This window comes from Raphanus sativus, chromosome 9, assembly GCF_000801105.2.
Source record: "Raphanus sativus cultivar WK10039 chromosome 9, ASM80110v3, whole genome shotgun sequence".
Classification (NCBI taxonomy): domain Eukaryota; kingdom Viridiplantae; phylum Streptophyta; class Magnoliopsida; order Brassicales; family Brassicaceae; genus Raphanus; species Raphanus sativus.
Window position 1 is genome coordinate 6,116,441 of NC_079519.1, and position 27,688 is coordinate 6,144,128.

Sequence of the window (27,688 nt, forward strand, 5' to 3'; positions counted from 1 at the left end):
GGAAAGAAAACCATGCAATACTATAGACCATAGCTCTTTGGTTTGATTGTGTAAATATGCTTGATCACATATACTGTTTCTTTACTTAGGTTAATAGTCAAAATCAAGGTCTCTCATAACTTGGAATCTGCACACTCACTACAAACCAACTTGAAGGGCTTACTGTACCCCAGATATTTTGACACCCTAGTTCGCATGGACATGTAATTTGTTTTACGACCAGATAGCATACCAAAACCATTAAGTATGTCATGCTTAATATAATGCAATGCAAGTTGAAAATATGAAGGAAAATCCATGTTCTCTCGATAGTGACAACCTTAACAAAAGGCTGTAACTACATAGTATGGAGATACAAGAAGGAAACAGAAACTTATAACTCAAATTGCATAAAGTCTTAGTAAAGATAAAATGCATAAAGTCTGATATGATAATTTTCAATAAAAAAAAGTCTGATATGATATATAGGAGGTTCTGGAGAATGTTCACCAGCAGTTTTTAGGCAAATTATTATCACTGATGATGCACAATGGACCGATTTTCTTCTTTCTATCCTGAACCTTTGAATCTGCATTCTTCATTTTTGTTTTGATTACCAAATTGAGAAGAACCGGAAGGAGCCCTATCAGATAAACCAAACAAAAAGACAAAAAATGCATGTCAACTTAGAATTTATAAGTTCATGATATATAGCTTGATGTAGAAAAGCTTTTAAAAGACTTACATGTTATGTTTCTGCTCATTATGCTTTATCATGGATACTATATCCATAGACTTCTGTTGATGCTCCTTTGTCTGGGAGTGCAAATCTAAACCTTCAACAGGTTTTGTCTCCCAGTTTCCCTAAAAAGCAAAAAATAATTAGATACGTGAAAAGCAAATTTAAAACATCTTGAAATTGCCGAGAGATAGTAAAAAAATAGATGAAGAGGCAAATTTAAATACTATAATCTTAACTGGAAACGAGCCACCATAATCACCAGGATATCCTTGCAAGGTATACCTACTCTGAGACCCAACATCTCCAAGCCTAAGACCATTACTATCCACTGGTCCAATCATATCAGAAGCTATTAGTTTCTCTCCCATTTGAAGATTACCAATACCTTTAAACTCACTTCTATGCAAATAAGATCTACCCCCTGAAAGCCCATATCCATGAGAAGCCACCCCAAGGTGTTCACTTATATGACTTCTCGGTCCACATCTGAATTGTTCTGCTTCCAAGTCCATGGAAGGCTGCTGAGAGGATCTTAAAGCAGGTCTTAACTCGAAACCTGGCTCATGCTTTTCTTGAGTCCTAATCGGTGATCTCTGGTCAAAAATTCCTCTATCCAATGATCCTGCAGAACAAGCTCCATATTTTTCAGCAATCATGAGGTAATGCTTCTGAAGATTGCTCAACTGTCGAAGTCCATCTTGGTCAAATAAGGTAGGGTTCATTAGTGGAGTACCATCCAGAGAAGGATCATCGTCAATGTTTTTTTTCTCTACTAAAATACTCTTCCCTAGGTCTACCCAGCCATTTTCAACAATTTCGTCCACCAGTTGCTTATCTAGAGGCTCACTTTTTATTTCATTGTCCTCCACAACAATGTTGGATCTATGGACGCATTCACCCAAACCATCAGTAAGCTTGCCTTTAAGCTTATGGTCAAACTTAGCTGTAGTTAATTCAGCAGCACGATTTACACCATGGACAGTGTTGGTTGAATCAGGGGCCTCCATAACTGCTTCATCATCTTTATTCCCATATATATGAAGTACTTTACTTTGGCCACTTGTTACCCAATGTATCTGTTTTGGGATCCTTTGCATTTCATCATTTTTCACAGCTGGCAGTCCCACTTGCATTGCAGTAGCAGAAAAATAGTTTGTGTTCGGTTGCAACCCAAGAATTGGACTCATAGGCTGCTGATGATGTTCCTGCAGAGCAATATGTGAAGGATAAGAAGAGCCTTCATGATTCATCTGATTATGAACTGCATCATCAGCTGCTCTATGTTGTTCTGATAATGAAGGGTTTGAAAAGAGTTGTTGTGATGAATGCAGGTCTGAGCTTTCAGGGGCTAGGGCTCCTCTGTACTTAACCACCATTTCTCTTGTATACTGATCTCTTGTTAATTGACTTGGTAACGAAGGCTGCGATACATGTTCTTGAAGATGATCTTGATCATGCACAATCATATTGTTTGGGGGAACTCCTACCTTGTTTGTCTGGTTAGATTGAGGATTCTGTACAACAGTCCAAGATGCATGTGGCTGGTTTGACGGACACTGACCAATAGCATTTTGCGCCAGACTATCCTGAATAGTATTGTCCTGAGGTGATGGAAATGCATCATGAGGCTGATGCATAGCTAAACTCTGAAATTGGACCTGTGGTTGAGGTTGCATCTGAGAGTGATTTTGATCAGCCACATAATGAACTGCTGGACGCGCCTGCACATAGATTAGTTGATTGTGGGGAGCAAAAATTTGACGTTGCATCGGTTGTTGTTCCATGTAGCCTCCGACATAGTTTTGGAAATACTGCTGATATAGTTGTTGATACCATTGCTCTTGAGTCATCATTGCAGAAGCTACAGCATGACCCTGAGCACTGGCTTGAGTGGTGGCCATCGCAACACTAGCCTGAGTGGTGGCTGTAGCAACACTAGTATGAGGATAAGCGTCCTGAAAGCCATTTGTGAACAAAAAAAAAACATTAATTTATATATATTTTTTTAAAAGGCTAGCATTAATAATTTATATATTTTGACATAAATATAGGTAACAAACTTGAACATGTTCCTGTTGTTGACGGTGTGAAATATTAGTTCCGCACCAGCTGCTCATAACGAGCGAGTTACCAAACGCACATCCGTAGCAATGGAACGAGCTATCAGCTAGAGATCCCACCCATGTGCATCCACTGTTTTGGTATGAGCAATATACCAGGGTTTTTCCAATAGTATCAGCCAACACTTTATTAGACTCCACGAGTGGCTGCAAAAAAGATGACATAGCTTTAACGTGCAAATAGTCAGGAGAACAAGTTTTGAAAGAAGAAGACAAAACCTTTGCATATGTTTCCGTGACCAAGTAACTATCATAAGGGCACATCCTAGTGGTACTTGCGACGTAAGTTAAACATGGCTTACAGAACAAGTGACCGCACACAGATTGGAGAGCTTCGTTAGGATCGATGAGAAGTTGGCAAGAAGGACAGAAATGCTCCCGGGGAAGCGATTCAATTTTTGCTATGCGACGAATGTCAATACCCATTCTCTTTTATTGGATTCAGATGTCTCAAGGCTGTAGAAACCTAATAACAAAAAAATTCTATGAGATATATCATCAACAAAACACAACCTATAGCTCTCATTTGCATGAAATCATAGACTTCAAAAGCATATAACTTTGCACCAAACAGGTCTCACACATATGTTCATTAACAAAAGAGATTAACCCCCAAACACACAAAGGATCACACCACGCAGAAGATATAGAAAGAGAAATGCTCATGCATGGGATCAGAAATATAATACAATTCTTTTTATTCCATTTTCTTGAGTTCAAAACGTAAATCGAGATCATCTGAATTTACAAACACACCCTAGCTAATCAAAAGACTAGATAAATGGCTTAAGGGTTGCAAAAAGAACTTGAATCCAATCACAAAGACAACAAAGAGAAGCAGTGTAAGGGTTCCTTGCAAAACATAGGGATTAATAAGCGTTGTCGATGGAAGAAGTTGCATGAGACTTACAAAATGAGAAAAGTTGACGATCGCCGAGAAAAGAGAGGAAAGTTGGATACAAGAGAAGACAACTTTAATTTTCCTTGAAACTTAGACACACTTTGAATACACAGCCAAGCTCTTATGTTTTGTTTTTCTCATTCAATGGCTCTTAAGGAAACACTCTCCAGTCAACACAATTGATGCAATTACTAATATAATGAAATCTAGCTAGCCAATCAGATTTTATGCTTACTAGATAAGTTAAACACATTTCACAGATGACAAAAACACAATTGATGCAATTAAAAATCTAATGGAATTTAGCTAGCCAATCAGATTTTATAATTACTAGATAAGTTTATAAGTTTCACAGATAACAAAATATATATAACAAAATTTAGTCAAAATTTAAAATAGCTAGATAAACTCGCATATTTTTTTAAAAAAACTTCTTTCTACTTTTTAAAATTTAACTACGAACGAGATTTTTACTTTAAATTTTAAAGAAACATTTATGAATGTCAGATTATATAATAAGTAACTAATTATGTTCGCATATTTTAAAATATTTTTAAAATTATATATTTTAATTTTCTTATAAAATTAATTATTAATAAATTGTATTTATCTTTCTTGAAAAGTGAGGTATTTACAAACAAGATAATTTAGAGTCTTTTTTTAAACTTCCACATTTGATAAGTTTTTGTTAACAACCCTAGTAATTTTGATGTCAGGAATTATCAAAAACATCACATTACTATGACTCACACTAATGGTTATCTTATTGCAGAATATTTGCTTTTGAAAAATAAAGATTTGCTTTTGGATTCATATATATTTTCTTCTAATACATTTGACAGTTGTGATATTTTCTAAAAATGATATATACTCTTCCCAAAAATAAGAAAAGGTCAAATGTACACCAATCTCCAAATCATGAACCAACAATAAGTTTGACCAAAAAGTTCTACTTTACTTTTATAGAGGATTTTTTTTAAAAAAAAAACTAGGAGGTCCAATGATTTAAGTAAAAGTTCATTAATCTCTTTATATAATGAGATTTAGGCTTCAAATCCCAACTGAGACGAACTTATGTAAATTAATAAATAAAAAAATTACAAGAGATCAAGACGTAAGATATACCGTCAAACATGGATCTCAAAAAATGATTTAAGTGAGATTGATACAATTATACGTAAATTCTCATAAAATATTTAGAATTATCAGTTACAAAGTCGTTTGTAATATTTTTATAATTTTTAATAACATAATTACCAAAAAAAAAAACACAGACCGCATGAAAAAGAAGTGAAATCCAGTTTGATAAGGACACATATGCTCATATAAGTTTTACACAAAATCTTTTTTTTTTTTGCAAATTCATGAACTGATTGATCTTTGATGTCCCTATTATAGCCTATTTTCTGGTCCGCATGTTCTCTCTTTTAAGGGTAAAAAGATTGAATTTAGGGTGAAGGCAGCAAATGATTAGCTTAGTGAATGTACGGATGATTTTGTAAGGTTCCAACTGCCCACGGCTAATGGACCACTTACGCCCGCTCATTCGGCCGTGGGTCACATTCCATCCGACGGTCGGTCTTTTAATTTTCGAAGGTTCGAAATTATTTTTTACTAACCATGTAATCACCACATGATTTTTTCCCATGCTTTGCTCTCACTTGCACGCTATCGCGAATTACTTCCCGATAGGTTATATCACTACTTTAACTCAAGCACGATTAACTCTGAAATTCTAAACGGATGTATGATGGAAAAGATAAACACACTTTGATAACATAAGTAACCAAATCAATTCTTTTAAACCTTTCTATATATCACAATTACAGATGTTACAGATTTTTTCAAATTTGTCCTGAGGATAACAATCTTCATGAATGTTTTTTCTTAAACTATCATGAGCTTTTTTGGAATCTTCCCATCATGAAACAAAATCGTTGTTTGTTCTACATGTCATACTGATATTTTAATATTTACCATTAGCTTAAGACGGAATGTTTTTCCTTGTAGAAAAAGGAGACTAATGTTTAACTTCATTCACGTACTCCATATATAATAGGGTTTTTTTTAGGTCAGTGAATGAAGAAAAGTGAACTCCTTAAATGTGAATGAAATTTGTGTGTTAAACTTCTTCATTCACTTTTTCTTCTTGCTATTTCTGTTGACGAAGATCAAATATATATTTTACGGTCCTGGAAGCTATGAGATCACGAGACCTGAAGCTGATGTCAACATGGTCTCAATTTGGTTTGCAACTCATGGCACATGGATGGGAGCCGTACAAGATCCATGATCAGCGGGGGGACAAGAAACTGAGAAAGGCACTGCATCATCAGGTACCAAGTAACCTTCCAAAGGAGATGGAGGGTCTCTCTTATTTCCATATTCTAATCATTGGCTAAAGACGTGTTTAATGCTGATTAGGGGAAAAAATAAAAAATTAGAAAAAGAGACTAATGTGGAAATAGTAATGGATTGAGACTCTGTACTTGTTTCCTGAATTCGTGACGCCATTGCAAAGTCACTTGATCCCGAAAAAAAAACAAAGAACAAAAACTTATCTTCATCACTACTCTTAAATCATTTGATCGAAACCCATTTTTAAGAATCATCATTACAGGAGAAAAGTTAGCTCCTTTTCTTTATATTCCCCAGTCGGTGCTTCTCCCGAGAGATTTCGCTCATCTTGTTCACTAACAAACAATGGCGGATCTCAACCCCAGGATCGAGATTTCGTTTCTTGAAACCTTCATTTGCAGCGCTTTCGCTGCTTGTTTCGCAGAGGTATCATCTTTCTCTTTTCCCCAGAGAAAGTTAGAAACTTTAAGTTGTAGATTAGACCATCCTAGGTGGTAGGTAGACGAGGTTTTTACTTAATATTTCAACGTTTTTGTTCAAAAAGACATGACTTTTATGTGTGTGTTTTAATTATGTTTGCTTTTCTCAGTCTGATTGAATGATTGTTGCAGTTATGTACGGTACCATTGGACACAGCTAAAGTAAGGCTACAGCTCCAAAGAAAGATCCCAACTGGGGACGGAGATAATTTGCCCAAGTACAGAGGCTCCTTGGGTACTCTCTCTACCATAGCAAGAGAAGAAGGCATCTCGGGGCTCTGGAAAGGCGTTATTGCAGGGCTGCATCGTCAATGTATCTATGGTGGCTTAAGGATTGGTTTATATGAGCCTGTGAGTCACATTCTACTTAAGTGCCCTTTTATGGTACACTCTCTTATATCTTCTTTTACATTGGTGATATCTGGTTAGGTCAAGACGCTTTTGGTTGGAAGTGACTTTATTGGGGATATTCCATTATATCAGAAGATTCTTGCTGCTTTGTTAACCGGTAAGTCCAGTTCTTGATTTTTATATAATCTGAGTGAAAGAGCTTGACAAAATGAAATAAATATTTTCCTTTGGTGACAACAGGAGCTATAGCAATCATAGTAGCAAATCCAACTGATCTTGTTAAAGTTCGGCTTCAGTCAGAAGGAAAACTACCAGCTGGGGTTCCTAGGCGTTACGCAGGAGCTGTAGACGCTTATTTCACCATAGTGAAGATGGTTAGTAAACTAATCTTCCAATCAAAATTAATAGGGAGTTATAACATAGCCTTTTGATTTTATGAAACAGGAAGGAGTTAGTGCGTTGTGGACAGGGCTTGGTCCTAATATAGCAAGGAACGCTATTGTAAACGCTGCAGAGCTAGCTAGTTATGATCAAATCAAAGAGGTGTTGTGATATTTTCTTTTTAACTCATTAAAATGTTTTATAAAGAAGATCTGTTTGGCTTCTACTTTTGTGTTATTTAGTCATTTGTTTGTTTTAATACTTTATATATATACACATGCAGACAATTATGAAAATTCCAGGATTTGGAGACAGTGTTCTAACTCATCTGCTAGCTGGGCTAGCTGCTGGATTCTTTGCTGTTTGTATCGGTTCTCCAGTTGATGTGGTAAGCATTCGTTTTTCTTCCTTGTATATAAAACAACAAGAAGAATACAAAGATCGTTTAGATTCGTGTCTCCATCACTTTCGGTAGCAAAGTAGTATATGTAAATTCACTTTAAGAGTGAAGTGATAGATCTGAAATAAAAGCGCTAAATGGCAAACACAAGAGACTAAGTTATGATTGATTAAAAAAAAAGTTATGATTGATTTAGATGGCAAAGATTGAACCTTCTCACAGAACTCATGTATCTCTCCTTTGCTTAAAACATCTTGTAAAATGGACAATACGGTGTCCCATGAATTAGAATAGACATAGCACTACCTCGAAAGTGACATTGATTCAGGCATCTCACATGTGTATGTCTTCCACATTTTCATGTTTCTGACCTCTTGCTTGGCAAACCAAAGGAGAAATCAGATTTACTGGAAAAATAATAAAGAAAATGATGTATTTGGTATATTTTTTCAACTTGAGACGGCCATTATTCATTTTTTTATATGTTGGTCACAGGTGAAATCTAGAATGATGGGAGATTCTACTTACCGTAACACAATTGATTGCTTCATCAAAACCATGAAGACTGAGGTTGGTTGATATATTTTCCTATTCATTCTTTTTACACACTTTATCTTTAGATTCCACCTATCATATGTGCTCTGGTTTGGTATATTTACAGGGGATTATGGCTTTCTACAAAGGATTCCTCCCGAATTTTACACGGCTAGGAACTTGGAACGTTGTTATGTTCCTCACACTAGAACAAGTAAACTAGCATTCTTCTCCTTGTATTCTTTTACTTTCTGATAATGATGAAAGCTTTTTAATCTTGTTCTCTCTCTTTCATTGTATCTAACAGGTGAAGAAAGTGTTTCTAAGAGAAGTATTGTTAGATTGATTCCCGAGATCCCTCGTCTTAAAGAACATATACCTTATTACATTATATTCGTTATTAAGACGTCGAATTGTTATATATACACTTCTACGTTACGTGAACTTTCGTCAGTTAGATTAATAATGAAAACATTCTTATCCAATTTTAAACGGTCTCTTTATTTCTTACAAAAGCTATAAGCTTTATCTTAACAACACACCAACATGACATTACTACAAAGAGTGATGAACTCAATGAAACATAAGTTTTACGACCTTGGAACCAAGTAAACTCTGGATTTGATGATAGACCCTTTCCCTTGATGGCTGAGCTTGAATCCCGGACACACAGGAAACCCAACGACCTGACCCGCAGGAACACGGCCATCCGAGAACCTCACCACACTCTCCATGTACTGAGAGTGAAACTCGGCTCCTCTGTTTGCCTCAAAGTGACTCGGCGATGGATCGAGCGAAAAGGCCAAGAGGTGAAGCAGCCACACCGCTTTGGCCAACCCCAGAAACTCTCCATAGAACTGACTTCTCGGATGGTTACCAGCTAAAACCATCTCCCTCTGCTCCGAGTCTCCGAACAAGGACTCTTCCATCTTGTGGTGAATGATGGAAAGGTACTTCTTCGAGCAGAACTTACCAAAATGGCAAGTCGGCAAGATCCCGAGCAGCTCCATGGGATCCATCGCCTTCATGTCTTTGAACTGAGCAAAGCAGTCGCGACGGTACTGGTCCGGGTTGATAAGAGAAGACAAGCTCCCGTCCATGTAAAACGTTTCGTGATCGAACCCTTGGAAGATTTTTCGACAGATGTAAGACTCGAGAGCGAACTTCGCGTGCCCGTTGGGAACAACAGAGGAAGCTGTAGACACGATGATGCTGTCCGATGCAGCCGAAGCAGCTTCGATGGACCGAACAGCAGCTGCGATGTCCCAACGCGCGGCTCGCATCAGAGACAGTAGTATCCCCGTGAATGACTTTGACGCTTCTTTCACCTGACTCATCGTCATCTCGAACAGCTCCGGCACGGGAGACACAGCGACTTGCGTTGTGCAGTTGACTTTCCTGCTCGAGAGCAGACGGTGTTTCTTGCCTCCGTTACCGTTACCGTTACCGTTGACCAATGCTTTGACTTTCTCCTTGAGATTCTCGATCTCGGCGTCTTTCGCCTTGGCTTCTTTCTTCAGCTCCTTCACCACGGCTTCGTACGGCGCCACCGCTTCTCTCAGCATTCCTCTCCCTCCGACGTCGTTCTTCCTCCTCCGGCCTCCGCCGGCGGCGGCGCCTCTCGTCCTCCTGAATCTCTCTCTAAGAGTACCGATCCTCCTCAGCTCAGCAACCATCGCCACGTCGGCGTCGTGCATCTTCTCCGGATCCCAAGGAGAGTGAGCGTCCTGAAGCGCCACGTAAGCTCTCTTCAAAGCTCCAGCCGCCGTGAACACTTCCTCCATCACCGTCTCCATCTCCTGAACCGCCTCCACGCTCACCGCAACGCTCCTACTAGCCCTAACCGTCTCGTTGTCTTCTTCTTCTTCTTCACCATTCTCGTCTTCGTACCGAATCTCACCTTCTTCCTCTTCCTCGGAATCGTACTCTCCGCGGCGGTTCGCGGCGAGATCTTGCCGGCCGGAGGAGAGTGGATGGAGCAAACACGAAGCGGTGACTCGGTGGATCAGATCGGAGAAGTTTGAGACCTTGTGCGCCATTTCTCCTCGCTTCTTCGTCTTGCAGAACTCACTACTGCCAAAAAAAAAAAAAAAAAAGTCAGAGCAATGCATTAAACGGTTACGGAATCAAAAAGGACGGGAGCTTTACCTGCGAGAACGGTGATTGTTGTTGTTGTTGGTCTCCGATCGAAGAGAGAATCTTGGAGGATCTCGGTTGAACTGAACAGAGTACCAGTAGTCACTGTCCTTGGGATCAGTGTCTAAGCTCTCTCTATCACTCTTCTTCTTCTTGCTGCAATAGTCAATTAAACCCACTCTCACAGTTAAAAGGGTGGGAAGCCACTATTTTTCCCGGTCAACTACCGAGATAACCGGAGGGGACCGGGGATGTCTGGTTTATTGTAAGCTCTCTCTCAGTGTCAGTGGAGAGAGTAGAGCCAATAAGTAATTGCAGAATTACTGAATTACCCCTTTTACCTTTTACACTTTGACGTAAAGGCTACTGGCCCCTCGGGAAAAGTTTTTGGGTCTTTCCACATCCTTTTTTTTATTTTTCACCTCGAACATGGTCCTCTTTCATGTTTCTTTTTAATTTATCGCCACAATAAGTTTTTGTTGTTTTTTCAGTCAAAGATTTAAGTTTTATATACATATTACCTTTTTTATCAAAAGATTAATTTTATATTAGTAAGAGAGTTTTTAGTTTAGTAAACACAATAGAGTATTCTGTTCATCCGTTTTTACCATTTGTCACATTAATCTTGCAATTTGTTTTCTTAAAATGTTTTGTATCCTCTCGATTAAAAGTCAAAGTGGAAAATTCATTATTAAGTGATAATGATTCTAGTACTTTTTGTTAGTTTCCCTTTTGATTGATCAAGGATATCATTCCATCAAGTCATCATGGATCTTGCCTTAATCCAAATCATTCAGAGAATCCTTGTACTTTTAACTATAATATATGATATATCAAAATATATATCGATAAAGCCAAAAAGTATATCAATTAACCCATTTTGGACAATACAGACGGAGTATATTGAATCAAAACACAAAAGTATATTAATCACGTACAATTTTCTAAAGAAAATGATAGAAATATGTATTCTAATAAAGTAAAGTATGCACCTGTGATTCCTGGGATTAAGTGAGCATAACAGTATGCCTGGCAACATCTCTCCCGTATAGGAAGAAGATATGATGATGAAGAGATGTAAAACTGAGGTTCAAAGTTTGGCAAATAAATAGAGAATTCAGCTGAAGATTTTTGGGATACAGGATTTTGATGTGACAAGTATCAAACGTTTTTATTAAATGATATTAATAAATAATGTTTCGACATCTTTTGTATAGTTTGTTCTTCCAAATCATATGAACTTCACTAGCTAGAATCATTATTGGAGTCAGAATGAGAAGCCGCCCATTAAATTATAAAAAATGCGATTCCAAAACACGACAAAATAATTTTAATTAGCTGAAACATTTAACATTTTACCAAAAAAAAAAAAAATTGGCTGAAACTGTTATCCAATATAAAAGCATGATTTTTTTCTATTATGTCCTCGAAACAATTGTTTCAGTCTATTTAAAAATATTAGATTCGGGTTAATTATGGGTTTCCAACTTAAAACCCATTGGCAATTAGTGGATTGACACTAACTCTTTATATATTACTTAATTATTTTTCCAACTACCGATGTGGGACTTTATTCATCAACACTTTCCCTCACGCACATGCGTGGACAACTGTAGGAATACCTTCCACGGAGTGGCCCAACATCGGATGACTCTTTTTAATTTAACTTTGATCCACAAGGATCGACCGCTCTGATACCATATTAGATTCGGGTTAATTATGGGCTTCCAATTTAAAACCAATTAGCAATTAGTGGATTGACCCTAACCTTTTATATATTACTTAATTATTTCTCCAACTACCGATGTGGGACTTTATTCATCAACAGGAAAAAAACAAACGTTTAGGGAAATATATTCTTTAATCGATTGAACATTCTACGTAAAATGCAGAGTCGAATACTATTTATCAATCGCTTGCTATAATTATTGTTATATGGTTTGCTTTATATTATGTTTCTTTTCTACGTATCTCCCTTGTTTGTAAAAAGAAAAAAATCTCCCTTGTTTGTATTTTAATTAGGATGGATAGCATCAGCTAACTACCCCTAGTTTGTGTTAGATGATAATTTACAAGTTAAATATTTGGAGTCAACCCTTGACCTTTCTATTTTGGCACTAGTTCGGTACCAGTTTCTGACTCCCTGTTTTTTTTCTTTTGAACAACTTCTGGCTCCCTGTTTTACAACGCAACCTCGTACTTTCTCACCGATCTTCCATTGAACTTGAATTCCTCTCAATTAACCTAATTAATCTTTTTGCAAGTTTGACCTATAAGCTTAGAACTTAGAAGTATACTCAGTACTTTCCATATACACATACAATAAAACAAAAGTGGAAACCATGTAAGAGCTTTTCTTTGTTTCTAACCAGCAGTTTCAGAAATCCACTTCTAGCTAGCTCCCCTTCTTTTGTACGTATTAAAATTCTTGCTGTGTTCCAGAAGAAACAATGATGAACGAAGTTTTCTCGGTTTAAGGTTGGTACATGCTTCAGTTAAAAAAAAGGTTGGTACATGCTTCTTGTAAATAGTATATCTAAGACATAATTTTCCTATATATATATATATATATATATATATATATATATATATATAATCCTATCTATTTTATTCCACTCCATTTAGATTTGCTCGCTAGCTAGTTTGAATGTAACACTTGGTTCATGCACACATTTTCTAAAAGACTAAGTATATGTATAATTAAGTATTTTCCAATGATACTGAATTTTCAATAAAGTTACTACAGACTTTTTACAAATTATCTAGTGGTATAAAAGTATATATAAATCAATTACTGGATAGTTTACCTAAAAGAAGAAGAAGACAGTAATAGTATTTGATTAAAAGGAAAAAATAAAAAGTGATGGGACTTAATTATATAGGGTCGAGTAAGAGGAAAAGGATGTGTCCAAAGGTGTTGGACATCAAACATGAATAGCTACGGAGAGAAAGTGATGTGTCCCAAAAATTAGCTCTGTTATTAAGCATTTGTGTTTTACCAGTCTTTTTGGACTGACTTCATCAATCTTTCTTTCTCCTTTATCTTTTATACTCTTATTACTTTCAGATTTTTATTTCTGCGTTATGTACATATTATGAAATCATATTGGATTATTCAAGTAAATGACTACATACGAAGACTTAACTAGGTAGATAAAAAGAGAAATATTTATTTAAAACCCCACAAACTTAGGCATGGTTTGCAACTTTGATAAGATTATGAAATTAGTACTTGTCATTCTCTTAGCAGATTTGTATATATCCTTTTATAAGGAATTGTTACAAATTCAGAGATAAACTTCAATGGTATAAACTCTTCGTGTTGAATGCTTCTGATTCAAAAAAGCTAGTCTTCAACCGCAAGCAATAATAGAGGTCATAATGTGAAGTTCTCAATTTCCTCCGATGCAGATTGTCAGACACAATTCCAATTCTAAACAAGACTCATAATTCAAATCCAAAATTTTATTTGAACAGGATACAGGTTTGCAAGTGAAATACATTAACAATTTCTTGGTTTCAGTTTCTTCCAAGCAGAGCTAGCTCTGATAGAAAGTTAGTCATGCTTCGAGATTTATTCAGTCGGTGTTTTAGGTTTACTTTCTAACATTTATTGAGAAAATAGCCTTTGTCATATCCTTCCATTCAGACACTAAATCTTGAAACATGGGCCTTGCGTTGCGGGATTAGATTTATTGAGGTTTTAGAATACCTCCATCTCCAAGTAACTCGTGAAATCTTATGCGTCTAAATTGCTTCAGTTTTCTCATATTATTTATACATTCCTCTCTTTCTTGTATGCTTTGATTATTTCCGAAAAGGCTCTCTGTATCACTTCTTGATCACGCAAATTCATTCATCAGAAAAGTTTATATCGTTAGCTGCTTACAAACACAAGAGCTTCTATCAAATTTCAAGTCCAGTGAGAAACATATATAATATAATTTTACTAAAAGAACATATAAATTTAATGAAATCTATCATTCCTGATCATAAGCATCCTTAACCCCTTGAATATCAGAATAGGTCACGTCAAATATATCAAGAGGGTAACCACTATATTTTTTTTCTTTTTTTTTGAACATCGGTAACCACTATATTCAAATTTCAATTTGGCTTCGAACATAGATTGAAAAGAAGTTATCTGGTAATGGTTAAAAGAGTTAACTGTCATATTTCTTTTGAGAATAACTATATCATATATTAACCATGCTCCATGCATAACATAAGTGTATCTATGCATGCATAACGATGTTGACCCAAGAATCAGAGTAATGAAATTTCGAAATAATATTTCATGAAAGCAATCATGTTTAATTATTTGATTATTTAATAGATGCATATGTATTGGTCAAAAGGACTTCTACTTACGCAAATTAAATAAATTATATGGTTATCTTTTTTCTTTTGACAAATATGGTTATCTGAACCAGGATAGTAATAATAATCTGATACTGTTTTAAAACTAAAGTAAACTTTTGTTTATTAAAAAAAACTTTTGTTTATTCAGAAGAGATCACTAACGATTTTTAATTAAATAATATAGTAAAAATAAAAGGAAACATGCTAACAATTTTTTATTGGATGTAATAATAACGTGTCTTTTGTTTTCATAAAGATAGATTTGTTAAGAAGAGATCACTATCCACACCAATTAAATTCATGGTAAAAATAAAAAGGATGAAACAAAACGAAACCATAACAAACAGATGATGCTGCGGCAGAATAAAACAAAGATGAGATAATGATATCTTATAAATAGGAAAGATTTACATGTTATGTCTTTGGCTGTAAAAAAGTTTGAAATCATAATCCTATTAGAAATGAGTTTCAAAACCAATTTGATATTGGTTCATGAGAATGTTGGGTGCTATAAATACAGGCTACGGTTGATCAAAAACTTCACAGAACACTTCCCAAAAAACTCCTAAACCCAAACACTACAAGACACGTACGAGAAGATGTATGAATACAACGACATGTATGAATACAACGACGAAGATGGAGGGATTCAGTTTCAACCCTACGACGACGAACTCATCAACGAATATTTAATCCCCAAATTGGAAGGTAAACCGCGTGGAGAGATCACTATGAAGGATGTTTACTCAAAAGAGCCATGGTTGCTGGACCATCCCATGGGTTCGTTTTTCAAGAAGAACGAGTGGTACTACTTTGTGACAAGGACTCAACTCTCTAAAAAGAAAATAGGTTGTGGTAAGAAAGCGAAACGGAAGATCACCCGAGACAATGATAGTGGGTCTTGGAAAGCTAATGCGAAAGGTGATATCAAGGACAAGGAAGCAAAGATGGTCATTGGGGAACACCAAACCCTAGCGTTTGTTAAAAGCGAAGTAAATAACAAGAAGAAGCAGAAGAGTGGAGACGGTACTTCTTGTGATGTTGTTGTACCAGGTAGCGAGAATAGCTGGATTATGACAGAATATATGCTTCCGGAAATAGAAGATAAGTTTCGTGAGCTGGTCATATGCAAGATTCATATGATCGAGAATTCCAATAAGAAGAAGAAGGATGACCGTCATGAAGCTTCTACTTCTAGTAATCATCAACAACATGAGTCTGCTCTAGCTTCTTCTTTCTCTGATCAGCAGATGCAACATCCGATCAATGAACCTCATCATCAACATGAGTCTGCTCTAGCTTCTTCTTTCTCTGATCAACAGCTGCAACATCCAATCAATGAACCTCATCATCAACATGAGTCTGTTCTAGCTTCTTCTTTCTCTGACCAGCAGCTGCAACATCAGGATCATGAAGCTTCTACTTATCTTAATCATATTGACTCTTCTACCTCGGAGCAGCAGCCGATCAATAATGTTGATCATGGAACTTTACTAGCTCCTATTTTGGGGCAGCAGCCGATGAATTTGTCTGATGATCTAGCTTCTTTTTCCTCGGAGGAGCAGCCTACTAATTTTATAGGCAAGATTCAAGAGAATAATAAGAAGGACGATCATGAAGCCTTTATTCCTCATCATTACGAGTTTCTTGCTGATTCCTCTGCAAAGCAACAGCCGGTTAATGAAGATCATCGCCATGTTCCGGAGATTCCGCTCATAGGATCAGAAAACAATGATCAAGTGTTTGAAGCTTCTCGTCAAGTATCGGAAAAAGATGAACAAGTTTACATTGATGCTCCTCTTGAAGAAGAAGGAGGAGAATGGATGCAACGATTTACAAATATGTTGAAGACAATATTGAATACTTCGAGTATGCCTATGGAAGAAGATGTTGACATGATTTACGAAACACCGTGGATTGACCAGGACTTGCTTGATCAGTATGCTACTCTCCGCCCCCAAGAATGGTCTTAGCTCTAGGAATCTGAGCAATGATCAAGATTTTAGATATCGTAGTGTAAAATAGATTTGGTTTAGAATAGGATCTTGGAAGACATTGCATTTCAATTATCCAGTTGTTACGTTGTACGCTTACTTTTCATTATATAGAAAAAATACACATTCTTTTTTTATATTTATATTTCGGTTGGTTGTGTCATATGTGTGTAAAAGTTCCATCCTTGGTTCAAGTCTCTTGGTTGTGTCATATGTGTGTAAAACTTTCAGTAAAGTTAAATTCTACAATCTACGAGAAATTATATTCTCTGAGAAACAAGTCCAGATCTTAAAAACTTATAAATTTGAGTATGCCATGGTGCTTTCCACAGCTTCGTAATAACTAAAACAGAGGTTTTGGGACTTGAGGAACAGAGCGTGCATGCATGCATGCATCCTCAGACTTCCAGTTTTGTTCTCTGTATGGGGCTGTAAAGTGGGCTGAGAACGTCATTAATGGGCTAAAACGAAGCCTTTAAATTTTTAATTTTAACATAAAAAAACAAATCAATAATTTAAGCTTCTCTACCGGATAGAATATTAATAAGAGCATATCAAAGATGGTGACAGGCAGGCAGACAGACAGACTAATCCGCTGTCGTTTCAACATATTTCCCTCAAAATTCCAAAGAATTTTCTTTTGTCCACCTTTTGAATCTGTGAAGAAAAAAAAAACTAAAAATAAAAAAATAATCCTTCTAAAAAAAGAGGGTGTTGTGTTGATTCGTCAAACAACGACGTCTTGCTCAGAATCCAAGCGTCGTATGGTTTAAGCTCTCTCTCTCCCTCGACTTCTTCTCTCATCGATCTCTTCTTCCTCCTCCGGCTTCAAGTCGCCGGATTCCGATTTTGAACTTGATCTCTCCCGCCTCACCGTTTCCTGATTCCAAGGTTAACATCTTTAGCTTCTGGAAACTAAATCTGCTTCCTAATTCGTTAAATAGATCTTCTTCATCATTATTGCCTCTGCTGATTTTTATTTTTTCCGAAATATTGATGTAGGAAGAGAGAGAGGCGTATGATTGATTGGGTAGAAAAAAATTCTGGATTTCCGGCGATTTGTGAAGAAAATAGTATTTTATAGGTTTGTTGAAGAGGGAAAGATTAGGGTTTTGAGATTGTTGGAGATTTTGCTTCAATCAATCATAGTACTTTTTCTTAGCATTTTTGTAATTTGGATCTTTTTGTTGGGAGAATGGATGAAGAGGCGACTTCTTGGATTAGGAGGACTAAGTTTTCTCATACTGTTTCTCATCGTCTTGACTCCTCCAACTTCTCTTTTAACCTAGACAAGATTACCAGATCATCACCATCATTGCTTTCAAGTAATTCACAGATAAACCCTGTTACCAACAAGCAGAGATCTGTTTCCCCCACTCCTCAGACGCCTCTTCCCGATGTCTTCAAGGAAGCTAAGTCCGAGCGTAAGAGATTCTCTACTCCGCATCCAAGAAGAACGGACTCTGAGAAGGGGATGAATAAATACTCATTGGAAAAGAGATCGTTCAACCTCCGGTCCCCGTCGGTTCCCATCAGAGACCTCAGCACTCTGAGAATCCAAGAGAGGGTGAAGAAGAGCAAGAAGGACACCGGGTGGTCTAAGCTTTTGAACAATGGCGGCGGTGGTGGTGGTCGTAAGGTGAGCGCTTCGGAAGCTGCTGAAGAGTACCGTGTCGATATGTCCAAGCTCTTCTTTGGGCTTAAGTTCGCTCATGGGTTACACAGCAGGCTTTACCATGGGAAGTACGAAGATAAACCTGTTGCTGTCAAGCTTATCACTGTCCCTGATGATGATGAGAATGGATGCTTGGGAGCTCGTTTGGAGAAACAGTTTACCAAAGAAGTCACCCTTTTGTCACGTTTGTCCCATCCTAATGTTATTAAGGTGGTGGTGATTCCAACTCTCTTTTCATTATTTTTCTTTTTGCCCATTTGTACTTAATTCTTCTTTTAAACAGTTTGTGGGAGCTTATAAAGATCAGCCTGTGTATTGTGTCCTCACCGAGTATTTACCTGAAGGATCCTTAAGGTCTTATCTGCACAAGCCTGAGAACAGGTCTCTTCCTTTGAAAAAGCTGATAGAGTTTGCTCTGGATATCTCAAGAGGGATGGAATATATTCATTCGCGACATGTGGTTCATCGGGATCTCAAGCCGGAGAATGTATTGATCGACGAAGACTTGCAACTGAAGATTGCTGACTTTGGGATAGCGTGCGAGGAGGAGTACTGTGATATGTTGGCTGATGATCCAGGGACCTATAGGTGGATGGCACCTGAAATGATAAGACGTAAGCCGCACGGGAGGAAGGCTGATGTTTACAGCTTTGGACTTCTTTTATGGGAAATGGTAGCTGGAGCTACCCCGTATGAGGACATGAATCCTATTCAAGCTGCTTTTGCAGTAGTGGACAAGGTAAAAAACATATATTTTAAGTCCTTTGTTGTTTAAACGATTTGTGACCTTAAAAAATGTTTGATTTTTGGTTCAGAACTTAAGGCCGGCTATACCGGGAGATTGTCCAGCAGCAATGAAAGCTCTGATAGAGCGTTGTTGGTCGGTTGCACCGGATAAGAGACCCGACTTCTGGCAGATTGTGAAAGTGCTTGAGCAGTTCGAGGCTTCACTGGAACGTGAAGGGAACTTGGATCTGGCTTCAAACAAGATCTGCAAGGATACAAGGAAAGGTCTGAAACACTGGATTCAGAAGCTTGGACCGGTTCATGGAGGCAGCAGCGGCATTGGTGGCTCGGCGGTCTTGCCTAAGCCTAAATTCGCTTGAGAGATGTTCTTTCTCATTTTGTAAATTTAATATATAGTATACAGAAAGGGTTTTGTGTTGTGTTGTGCCATGTTGTTCTGTAATCATGTCCTGTTTTTGTGGGTTGTGATGTGTTCTTTTTAATCTTCTCTTGATATGTTGTGTAATGATAATCAAACTAGGGAATGGTTTTGTGATTTGATGTTCATGGAGTCAATCCCATATACTAGTCAAGACTCTTCTCAACTATTCTCAATCACTAATGATTTTATAAGAACAAATCTTCTCTTTCTTTTGAAAATTGACAAACATTAATAATTGTTTTAAATGGAAAGAAAATTGTAAATTCAGATTCTCTCAATCTTAAATTATAAAGAAAATCTTCTCTGCCACCCATGCATGATTCTCTTTATCATATGATACAAAATCATGTTTTTGACTTTCCTCCAAGTCTGATGTACATGAATGTATTCAATATATAAATCAAATAACAAAGAAAAGAAATTACAGTTCATGTATGTATTTTATACTCATAGTAATTAAGTAAAAAGATATGTTTTTACAAATTGGAGCCATCAAGGAGAGAGTAACTCAGTGTTGTTCTCATCGTCTATAATCTTTGGCAATGCAAATCTATCCGAGTCACGACCAACAAAGCTATGTGTTGCTGAAGAAGACGAAGAAACAGAAGGGGAAGAAACAAGAATGGTCTCCTTCATATCTCTCCTGATTCCCCATAGCTTTTCCACACATTCTTTCATAGACGGACGTGTACCTCTCGTCGGACCAACACATTCTCTAGCCAGTCTCAACATCTTCTCTGCCACTTCTACTGCAGCTCGGTTTCTCTTGAGTAACGGATCCATCACAAGAACAGTTTCACCGTCTTTGAGTCTACTCAACGCCTGCTCAAAATAAATAAATAAAAAACGAGTTATATCTTTTTGAGGCTCTCTCTCGAGATAATGATGAACAAAGTTGCTAGCTTACCCATTTAACCGTGAGTCGGTCTTTTCTTGGTCTCTTTAACTCAATGGGACGTCTACCGGTGACAAGCTCTATAAGCAAAACACCAAAAGAGTAAACATCACTCTTGTCTGAAAGTTGAAACGTCCTGAGGTAATCTGGATCAACATAGCCTGCAGATCCTTTGACCTGAGTCGATACATGAGTAGCACCTGGATCTTCAGAAACCAAACGAGCAAATCCAAAGTCTGCCACTTTGGCTCTTAGCTTATCAGTGATGAGGATGTTTGATGCTTTAATGTCTCTATGTATAACTGGAGTATCTGCATATATATAGATGCTAGTTTCTTGGCACTAAAGTTACACTTTCAAGATCGATATTATTAAAGAAAACAGAGAAGAGGACAAAGTGTACCTGTATATGTGTGGAGATAGGTCAAAGCGTGAGCTACATCAATTGCTATCTCAAGACGTTCTGCCATTTCAAGGCGGTTACCTCGTAATCCTGCGTATTCTCTATTTAGAAACTTTATCTATACTATAAAAGGAAAGTACCTCTTGCGGCTTACCATCTAGATGTTCTCTTAGGTTTCCATTGCCAACGTATTCAACAACAATAACCTTTTCATCTTCATGTTCCAAGAATCCATACAACTTTACTAGATTCATATGCTCGATCTTTGACAATGTGTATATCTCATTCTTGAACTCTCGCAACCAGCTTCTTCCGTAGTTGTTCTGCCACACAACTTTCATTTTTAGATAATCTTTTTATTCCTCTGAGTTAGTATTTCAAGATTTCAATACCTTTCTGGCACGCTTGATAGCAACAAAGGTTCCATCATCAAGCTTTCCCTTGAATACAGTTCCAAAGCCGCCTTCTCCAATCTGATGAACCGTTGCAAAATTCGCAGTTGCTCTCTGAAGCTCCGCAAAAGAAAAGATCACTGGACCATGGTGCCAGCTCTTGCTAGAAGAAGAGTCTCTGCCAGGACTTTTGAATCTTGAACCAGAAAATCTATATTGACCTGAAATTTTTGACCCTCCTCCATAAGAGCTTGGTGTAGAATAACCAGACCACCCTGACACTTCACATATCTCATCCATCACAAAGTGATTCAAAGATTCAAAGCAAGTTCTTGATTCAAGAAAAGATTTGATCAAACATCTATATATGCTTACATGTAGATTCTCTGTCGAGGTTGCTGCAGTCTCCAGGATCAGATCGACATTCTCTAGGTTTTAGCTTTCTCTGCCCTGAGAAAATTAAAGCAAAGACTCCTACTACTTTCTTGGCTGCCCGTTTGATAGCTCCGATGGTGGAGACATTCCTCACCTTGGCAACAGTACCTGCATCACTCCAGTTATACTCAGAAACGGATTTTTGAGGCTTTCCATTTGGGGAGAGGAGAGGCGTTGGGGTTCTGCTCCTCATTGGTGTATGTCTAAGGAGACATGGTAATAGGGAAAAAGGTGAATATTATTATTTCTTATGTCCATTAAGTCCGAGAAAGAAAGTTTGTGGCAGTCATGTTTGTTTCTTTTTCTTATTGTTATATAGAAATATATGCGTGTTTCATATAATATACGTATAATCATCCGGTGATTGTCTGTTAACAGATAATATTAACATATATATAAATGTTCTTTAATGTGTTGTAGACTGATTCAAAGAGCTTGATTGGTCTTGCAAGTTTTCTGTTATTCTATTTTCATAGTCAACGGAAAATGAGCAGTGATTGTTTGCTGAGTTTTTGTATACTTCTGACTTTTCCACATAAGAAAGACTCGAGATAGAAAAGGACAAAATTAGTGTTAAAACCAATTAGTCTAAGGAGAAAATAATATAAGAAAAGAGTCAAAAGTCACACAAACTTAAAACCATTGCTCTTAATCAAATCCTATAAACAAATCATCGAGAGAGCACTTAGAACTCAAGAAGTAAAAAGAGTAGCGGAATAAATATCTCCATGTTAATTTGATGTAGAAGTAGCCTTCATGACGTACGTTGCACATAATGTAATTTTCTTCATCTATGAACATGAAAAGTTTACTTCTTCTTTTAAATATATCCAATAGAGAATCAGAAGAGGAGACAAACTAAGATCTTCTATTTACAAAGCGGACATATCTTGTTTATGATAGTTACTCAGGAAAAGAGAGTGTTCTATTTAAAGCATGCAAGTTGTCTACATGATCCACCAACAATGTCCAAAGTGATGGATCGAGCTGGCAAGAAAGGTCCACATATATAGTTAGAGATGAATGATAATTACATCGTGGAAAATATCTTAGCCACAAATCATCTAAAACTAAACGATTAAGAAAATCAACTCTCACTTAGTCACTACAAAGTACAAACGCTAGGTTGAAAAGAAAAGGTGCATTATAAGAAGAAAAGAAACTATGAATATTAGGACATAGTAATGTCATTTCAAAGATAGAAAGAAGACTTTTTCTTAGGTTCACCTCCTAGGGTGAACCTTTAGATTCACTAACCAATAGGAAATTGTCATTTTAAATCTAGTATCTTTTAATTAAGGAAACAAAATAACTTGCCAAATTATATTATGCTTTTAAAATAAATAAAAAAAATTAAATAAATAAAAATAACAATAGTTCTAAAAAATATTATTTTAAAAAATATTTATTTATAAAATGTAGAGTTTAGTGTTTAAGATTTATAGTTTAGAATTTATCCAAATGTTTATTGTTTTTCCAAGGGTTATAGTTTACCCAAGGGTTTAGGGTTTATCCAAGGGTTTAGGGTTTACCCAAGGGTTTAGGGTTTAGGATTAGAGTTTAGGGTTTAGTGTTTTGTTGACAACATGATTAGTGTTTTTCCAAGGGTTTAGGGTTTATCCAAGGGTTTAGGGTTTAGGATTAGAGTTTAGGGTTTAGTATTAGAGTTTAGGGTTTAGTTGACAACATTAATTTTTAATTCGTTTTTATATACTATTTTTATTTATTTTTAAATTTTATTTTGAAAATATAATATAATTTGATAAGTTATTTGTTTCCTTAATTAAAAGATACTAAATTTAAAATGACAATTTTCTATTGGTTGGTGAACCTAAAGGTTCATCCTAAGAGTGAACCCAAGAATAACTCTAGAAAGAATATAAACTAAAGTTGGTCATTCTTTCCCGGCCGACGAACAAACAACCAGAGATGGGTTTACATATCATCTTATTGGGCCCGAATAACGAACGACCTTGGCCTCACAAAAATACACTTCTTCTTTGTTTTTGAATATATTAATTAATTAAATTAAAACTGAATTTATTTGGATCGGTCTTATCTTTGTGAAAAAGAAATGGATCAGTCTATCATGATTAAATGTCTTATAATTCAGTTTAGCTTCGGTTTCATAGAAAACATTTGGGTTTTTCCGGAGATATTTTATATATAGAAAATCAACTTTTAAATTTTTTAATTTAGGTTTGGATGAGCATTGTAAAATTGCACTTTCATCTAGGCCATCGTTGTCCGTTGGTGGACGAAGTCGTCGGAAAATTCCAATACTAATCGGAAAGAAAGGGGCAAAGAAAAAACAGTACAATCACATTCAGACAAAACAATGGCTGGTGTATTTTTGGGACCTGCTGCTATGGTTTTATTGCGCTTAATAAAAGAACAAAACACACTCTTTGGGAACTTGTCGTAACTCCGAATCTCTATGTCACTCGTCGGTCGTTGCTATCCACACAAGTTTAGAGAAAATAACTCTGTTTTATTTTTAGGTAAATGCCATAAAAATGTGGTATTATCACGACTTCTTGTTGACTGTAAGCGAAGTATTAGTTTTCTCTGCTTTGACAATTAGTTACACAAATAATGATGATCCAAGATATGAACAACACGCTTTATTAAAAAAATTAAGGCCGTTGCTTGAAAAAGGGTGTTGTTCAAACGTTACATCTTGCTGCCTAAACTATTAACTCTTGTTGCTGCTCTCTACATGAAAATCTACCACTAATTAAAAACTCTAAAACATCCAATTAAAGAATTACGAAAGTTTGACATTGAACTAATTTATTGATTCGGAAAGGGAATCCAAAGAAATGATGGAAGCAGCCAAATATTTACTCCCAAGGTAAAAAAAACAAACAAGTACTCTATAGTGGCACACGTGTTTTCGCCATTTAATTAGTCTTAGGTCTATCCATTAAATTATTTTTATAGATTTCACTAATTAAGAGGGCCTTTTATGTTCGTCCTACAAACGCAGAGGTCAGACCCATAATGGGATGTGTTTGTACACATGTTCCTTTTTTTTCTCTATGCTAGCCATGTGACACACTTATACTATTTTCCTTTTCTCCATCTTTATGTTCTTGCAAAACATAACAATAATATTAAGTTCACTAACTTCTTTTTTTAAACAAAAAATGACTCCAGGCGTGGAACAAGAATCCTAGAACGATATAGCTTCTCAAACAGGTGGAGCTACTCCCACAATAGTTTAGAAAATTCCGAACACTCCATTTCAGATTGTACACGTTAGAACAAGTGTTATAGCAATGAAAACATGTCTTGCATCTCTGAACCTTTTTCAGTAATGTTGAGAAATCTGACAATTGTCACGGTGTATACATCATTTTCACCACATTCACTAACATAACTAATAGGTGAATGTGATGAAAATGATGTATACACACACCAACACAATTTTTATAACATATATACACCTAAAAAAACCTTTACAAGATCTTTAGTATCTAAATACAAATCATAATATTTAACATGAAAAATATGTATGCAGCAAGCCAACAACACAGCAATGTATCTACTCTTATCACTAACTTTTGTAAGCATCATTTTATCAGAAAAAAATATCACTAATTAAATGATAAAATTAACTAGTTCATCGATTGACTTAATAAATAAATTACTAAGTTCACTACAAACTTAAAATGCTTAAGAAATGATATGCATTTATAAAATAGTTATACATTGAATATAATAAAAATATAAATACGCACTAACACGACATAAAAAAAAAGATTAATATAAATGAAGAAAAGGGGTTTAAGGAAGGAAAGGGGTAAGAGAGGTTCCAATCAATAGTGTTGACAACGCTACTCTCTCACTCTCTCTCTCGATCCTAAAAATGGCACTCACTCCACTCTCTTCTTCCCTTCACTGAAACAACCACCAGAGAGCCCTAAAGCCCATCATCATCATCATGACCCACCACCAAACCCAGCGCCGTCGCCGTCGTCATTCCGCCGTCTGTAACCGTCACCCCACTTCCAAACCCACCGCCGGTTTCTGCGCCACCTGTCTCCGCGAACGCCTCTCCACCATCGAAGCTCTCTCCTCCGATCAACCCCCCGAGCTCCGCCGCGCTCGCTCCCACTCCCTCCGTGACGCCTCCGCCCCAGATTTCGACCAGCCCCGACGCAGATCGTGCGACGTCAACGGCTCTCTCCACGATCGATTCGCCGTCGATGAAGGAGAAGAAGAGAGGCTTGGAAGTTCGATTCGGATCCCCATGGTCCCAGATTTGAAAGAAGAGGAGGAAGAAGAAGACGATGAAGGTATGCAGCTCCTAGAAGAAGAAATCGAAGATGGAGAGGAGAAGAAGACGATGAAGGAGCTAATAGATCTTGAATCAAGAACTCACCACCAGAGCAAGAAGAGCAGCAACGACTCATCCTTCACATCCGTTTTCACCAGAACGCTTAAGAAGCTTTCACTCAAACAACAACATCCCAAGACCTCCCAATACGTTTACTCGACAACAGGTCTCGCCCCTCGTCGCTCATCGTGCGATGTAGATCCTTCCAGGCTGTTGTCTCTCGACGACGCAGCTGCTTTCGAGGAGCCTCGAGCGTCGTGGGACGGGTGTTTGATCGGGAAGACGTATCCAAAGCTGATACCTTTATCATCCGTGACTGAAGATGATGAGAAGGAGAAGCCAGGCGGGACAGCTCAGACGAGGGATTACTACTTGGAGTCGCGGCGGAGAAGAAGCTTTGATCGGTCATCGTCGAGACATGGATTGGTGGTGGATGTTGAGGAAGTGAAAGCTAAGTTGTCACCTGAGAGTGTTGGTTTGTTTCATGGAGCTAAGCTGCTTGTCACCGAGAGGGAACTTAGGGATTCTAATTGGTATTCCATCAAAAATTATAAACCGGAGGGCTTGGAGTTACCTTCTAAAGGTGTTTCTGCTGGTGGTGAAGTGAAGCAGGATGGTTTCGGATTGAAGAAGACTGGAAAGAAATGGGGGAAAGGATGGAATCTTTGGGGGTTGATTCAGAGGAAAGGTGACACGGTTAAAACCGAGCAAAGTTTGAAACTTGGAGGAAACGACATGGAGGGTGGTTCTCTTGCAGAGTCTCTCTTGAAGCTTAGGAGAGTGGGTAAAGGAGGAGAAAGCAACGGTGGTGATGTCAGCGAGAAACTCTTGAGAAGTTACAGCGTTAGTGCAAGGAAGTCTTGTGATGGCATGATGTTTCATCAAGGTGCTTCTGTTGTTAGTGGTGGCTTCGAAGGTGGAAGAAGCTCTTGCGATGGTCTGTTCCATGGCTCTGTTACTGGTGGTGGTGGTGCTGAGGCTGCTGGAAGAAGAAGCTTGTGCGAAGACAAGCTTGGTGCTTCTTACTCGCCGGATAGCATCAGAAACGGTATGGTTAGATTCTACTTGACGCCGTTAAAGAGTCATGTGACAAGCAACTCTGGGAAAAGTAGGCTGATGAATTAGTCTGATGTGTGATGATGGATAATTATATTTGATAGTACTGTGTTGTTGTAATTAGCCATTACCATGTATTGTTTTACTTGTTATCCCATTGTTCTATAGATATATGAAGCCAGATCATATGCTTATCTTGAAAGATTGATCTTTTTTAGATACCGGGTCTGATCATCCAACAAACATTGTCGGTGGTAAATCTCACCGGCTTTAGCTTAGTGAGCTTAGCTCAGACTACACAGAAAGCTCAGCAAACATTGTCGTTTAGATATATTGGCCTTGTCAGCTTTGTTTTGGGCCTTACTGTTTACTATCATAGAATGGAAAACGTTTAAAGAAATGCTTTGGACGTTGTGGGTTTATTTTGTGGTACTGCGAATACGAAGCCGTTTCTATGATGTTCTAGGCTACTGTTCACTCCCTCCATTTCATGTTTTCTTTTATATTTCGTAAACATATTATTTTCAATTCATTTTTATGAACTAATAGTAGTTAATCATAGATTTTAAAAATATTTATTATGTT

The 27,688-nt window shown here is 37.1% G+C and overlaps 6 protein-coding genes across 7 annotated transcripts; 4 read left to right on the forward strand and 2 right to left on the reverse strand.

The window, feature by feature from the left end:
• The first annotated feature begins 6,248 nt into the window (after nucleotides 1–6,248).
• Nucleotides 6,249–8,730, forward strand: LOC108828199 (mitochondrial uncoupling protein 2). The gene is made up of 9 exons (XM_018601803.2): nucleotides 6,249–6,526; nucleotides 6,712–6,930; nucleotides 7,009–7,087; nucleotides 7,171–7,304; nucleotides 7,375–7,473; nucleotides 7,595–7,699; nucleotides 8,207–8,281; nucleotides 8,373–8,459; nucleotides 8,553–8,730. Exons 1-9 carry the CDS (start codon nucleotides 6,446–6,448, stop codon nucleotides 8,589–8,591), a joined length of 918 nt encoding a protein of 305 aa, XP_018457305.1. The 5' UTR covers nucleotides 6,249–6,445; the 3' UTR covers nucleotides 8,592–8,730.
• LOC108828197 (protein GRAVITROPIC IN THE LIGHT 1) lies at nucleotides 8,681–11,532 on the reverse strand. 2 transcript variants are annotated; one of them, XM_018601802.2, is made up of 3 exons: nucleotides 11,374–11,532; nucleotides 10,394–10,537; nucleotides 8,681–10,315 (listed from the first exon to the last, which is right to left on the reverse strand). In XM_018601802.2, exons 1-3 carry the CDS (start codon nucleotides 11,418–11,420, stop codon nucleotides 8,836–8,838), a joined length of 1,671 nt encoding a protein of 556 aa, XP_018457304.1. In that variant the 5' UTR covers nucleotides 11,421–11,532; the 3' UTR covers nucleotides 8,681–8,835. The 2 variants fall into 2 exon arrangements, with proteins under 2 accessions (XP_018457304.1, XP_018457303.1); XM_018601801.2 differs by having other exon boundaries at nucleotides 8,681–10,318.
• Nucleotides 11,533–15,303: 3,771 nt separating this feature from the next.
• Nucleotides 15,304–16,900, forward strand: LOC108824593 (uncharacterized). Its single transcript, XM_018598017.2, has one exon. It carries the CDS (start codon nucleotides 15,343–15,345, stop codon nucleotides 16,714–16,716), a length of 1,374 nt encoding a protein of 457 aa, XP_018453519.1. The 5' UTR covers nucleotides 15,304–15,342; the 3' UTR covers nucleotides 16,717–16,900.
• A 490-nt stretch (nucleotides 16,901–17,390) lies between these two features.
• LOC108828506 (serine/threonine/tyrosine-protein kinase HT1) lies at nucleotides 17,391–19,705 on the forward strand. Its single transcript, XM_018602223.2, has 4 exons — nucleotides 17,391–17,628; nucleotides 17,740–18,622; nucleotides 18,696–19,151; nucleotides 19,228–19,705. The coding sequence occupies exons 2-4, from the start codon at nucleotides 17,933–17,935 to the stop codon at nucleotides 19,516–19,518; spliced, it is 1,437 nt and encodes a 478-aa protein (XP_018457725.1). The 5' UTR covers nucleotides 17,391–17,628; nucleotides 17,740–17,932; the 3' UTR covers nucleotides 19,519–19,705.
• A 250-nt stretch (nucleotides 19,706–19,955) lies between these two features.
• LOC108824170 (calmodulin-binding receptor-like cytoplasmic kinase 1) lies at nucleotides 19,956–21,998 on the reverse strand. The gene is made up of 6 exons (XM_018597543.2): nucleotides 21,646–21,998; nucleotides 21,271–21,551; nucleotides 21,033–21,201; nucleotides 20,879–20,968; nucleotides 20,488–20,786; nucleotides 19,956–20,402 (listed from the first exon to the last, which is right to left on the reverse strand). The coding sequence occupies exons 1-6, from the start codon at nucleotides 21,896–21,898 to the stop codon at nucleotides 20,073–20,075; spliced, it is 1,422 nt and encodes a 473-aa protein (XP_018453045.1). The 5' UTR covers nucleotides 21,899–21,998; the 3' UTR covers nucleotides 19,956–20,072.
• Nucleotides 21,999–25,496: 3,498 nt separating this feature from the next.
• LOC108828678 (protein OCTOPUS-like) lies at nucleotides 25,497–27,305 on the forward strand. The gene has a single exon (XM_018602431.2). It carries the CDS (start codon nucleotides 25,652–25,654, stop codon nucleotides 27,170–27,172), a length of 1,521 nt encoding a protein of 506 aa, XP_018457933.2. The 5' UTR covers nucleotides 25,497–25,651; the 3' UTR covers nucleotides 27,173–27,305.
• The last annotated feature ends 383 nt before the right edge of the window (nucleotides 27,306–27,688 follow it).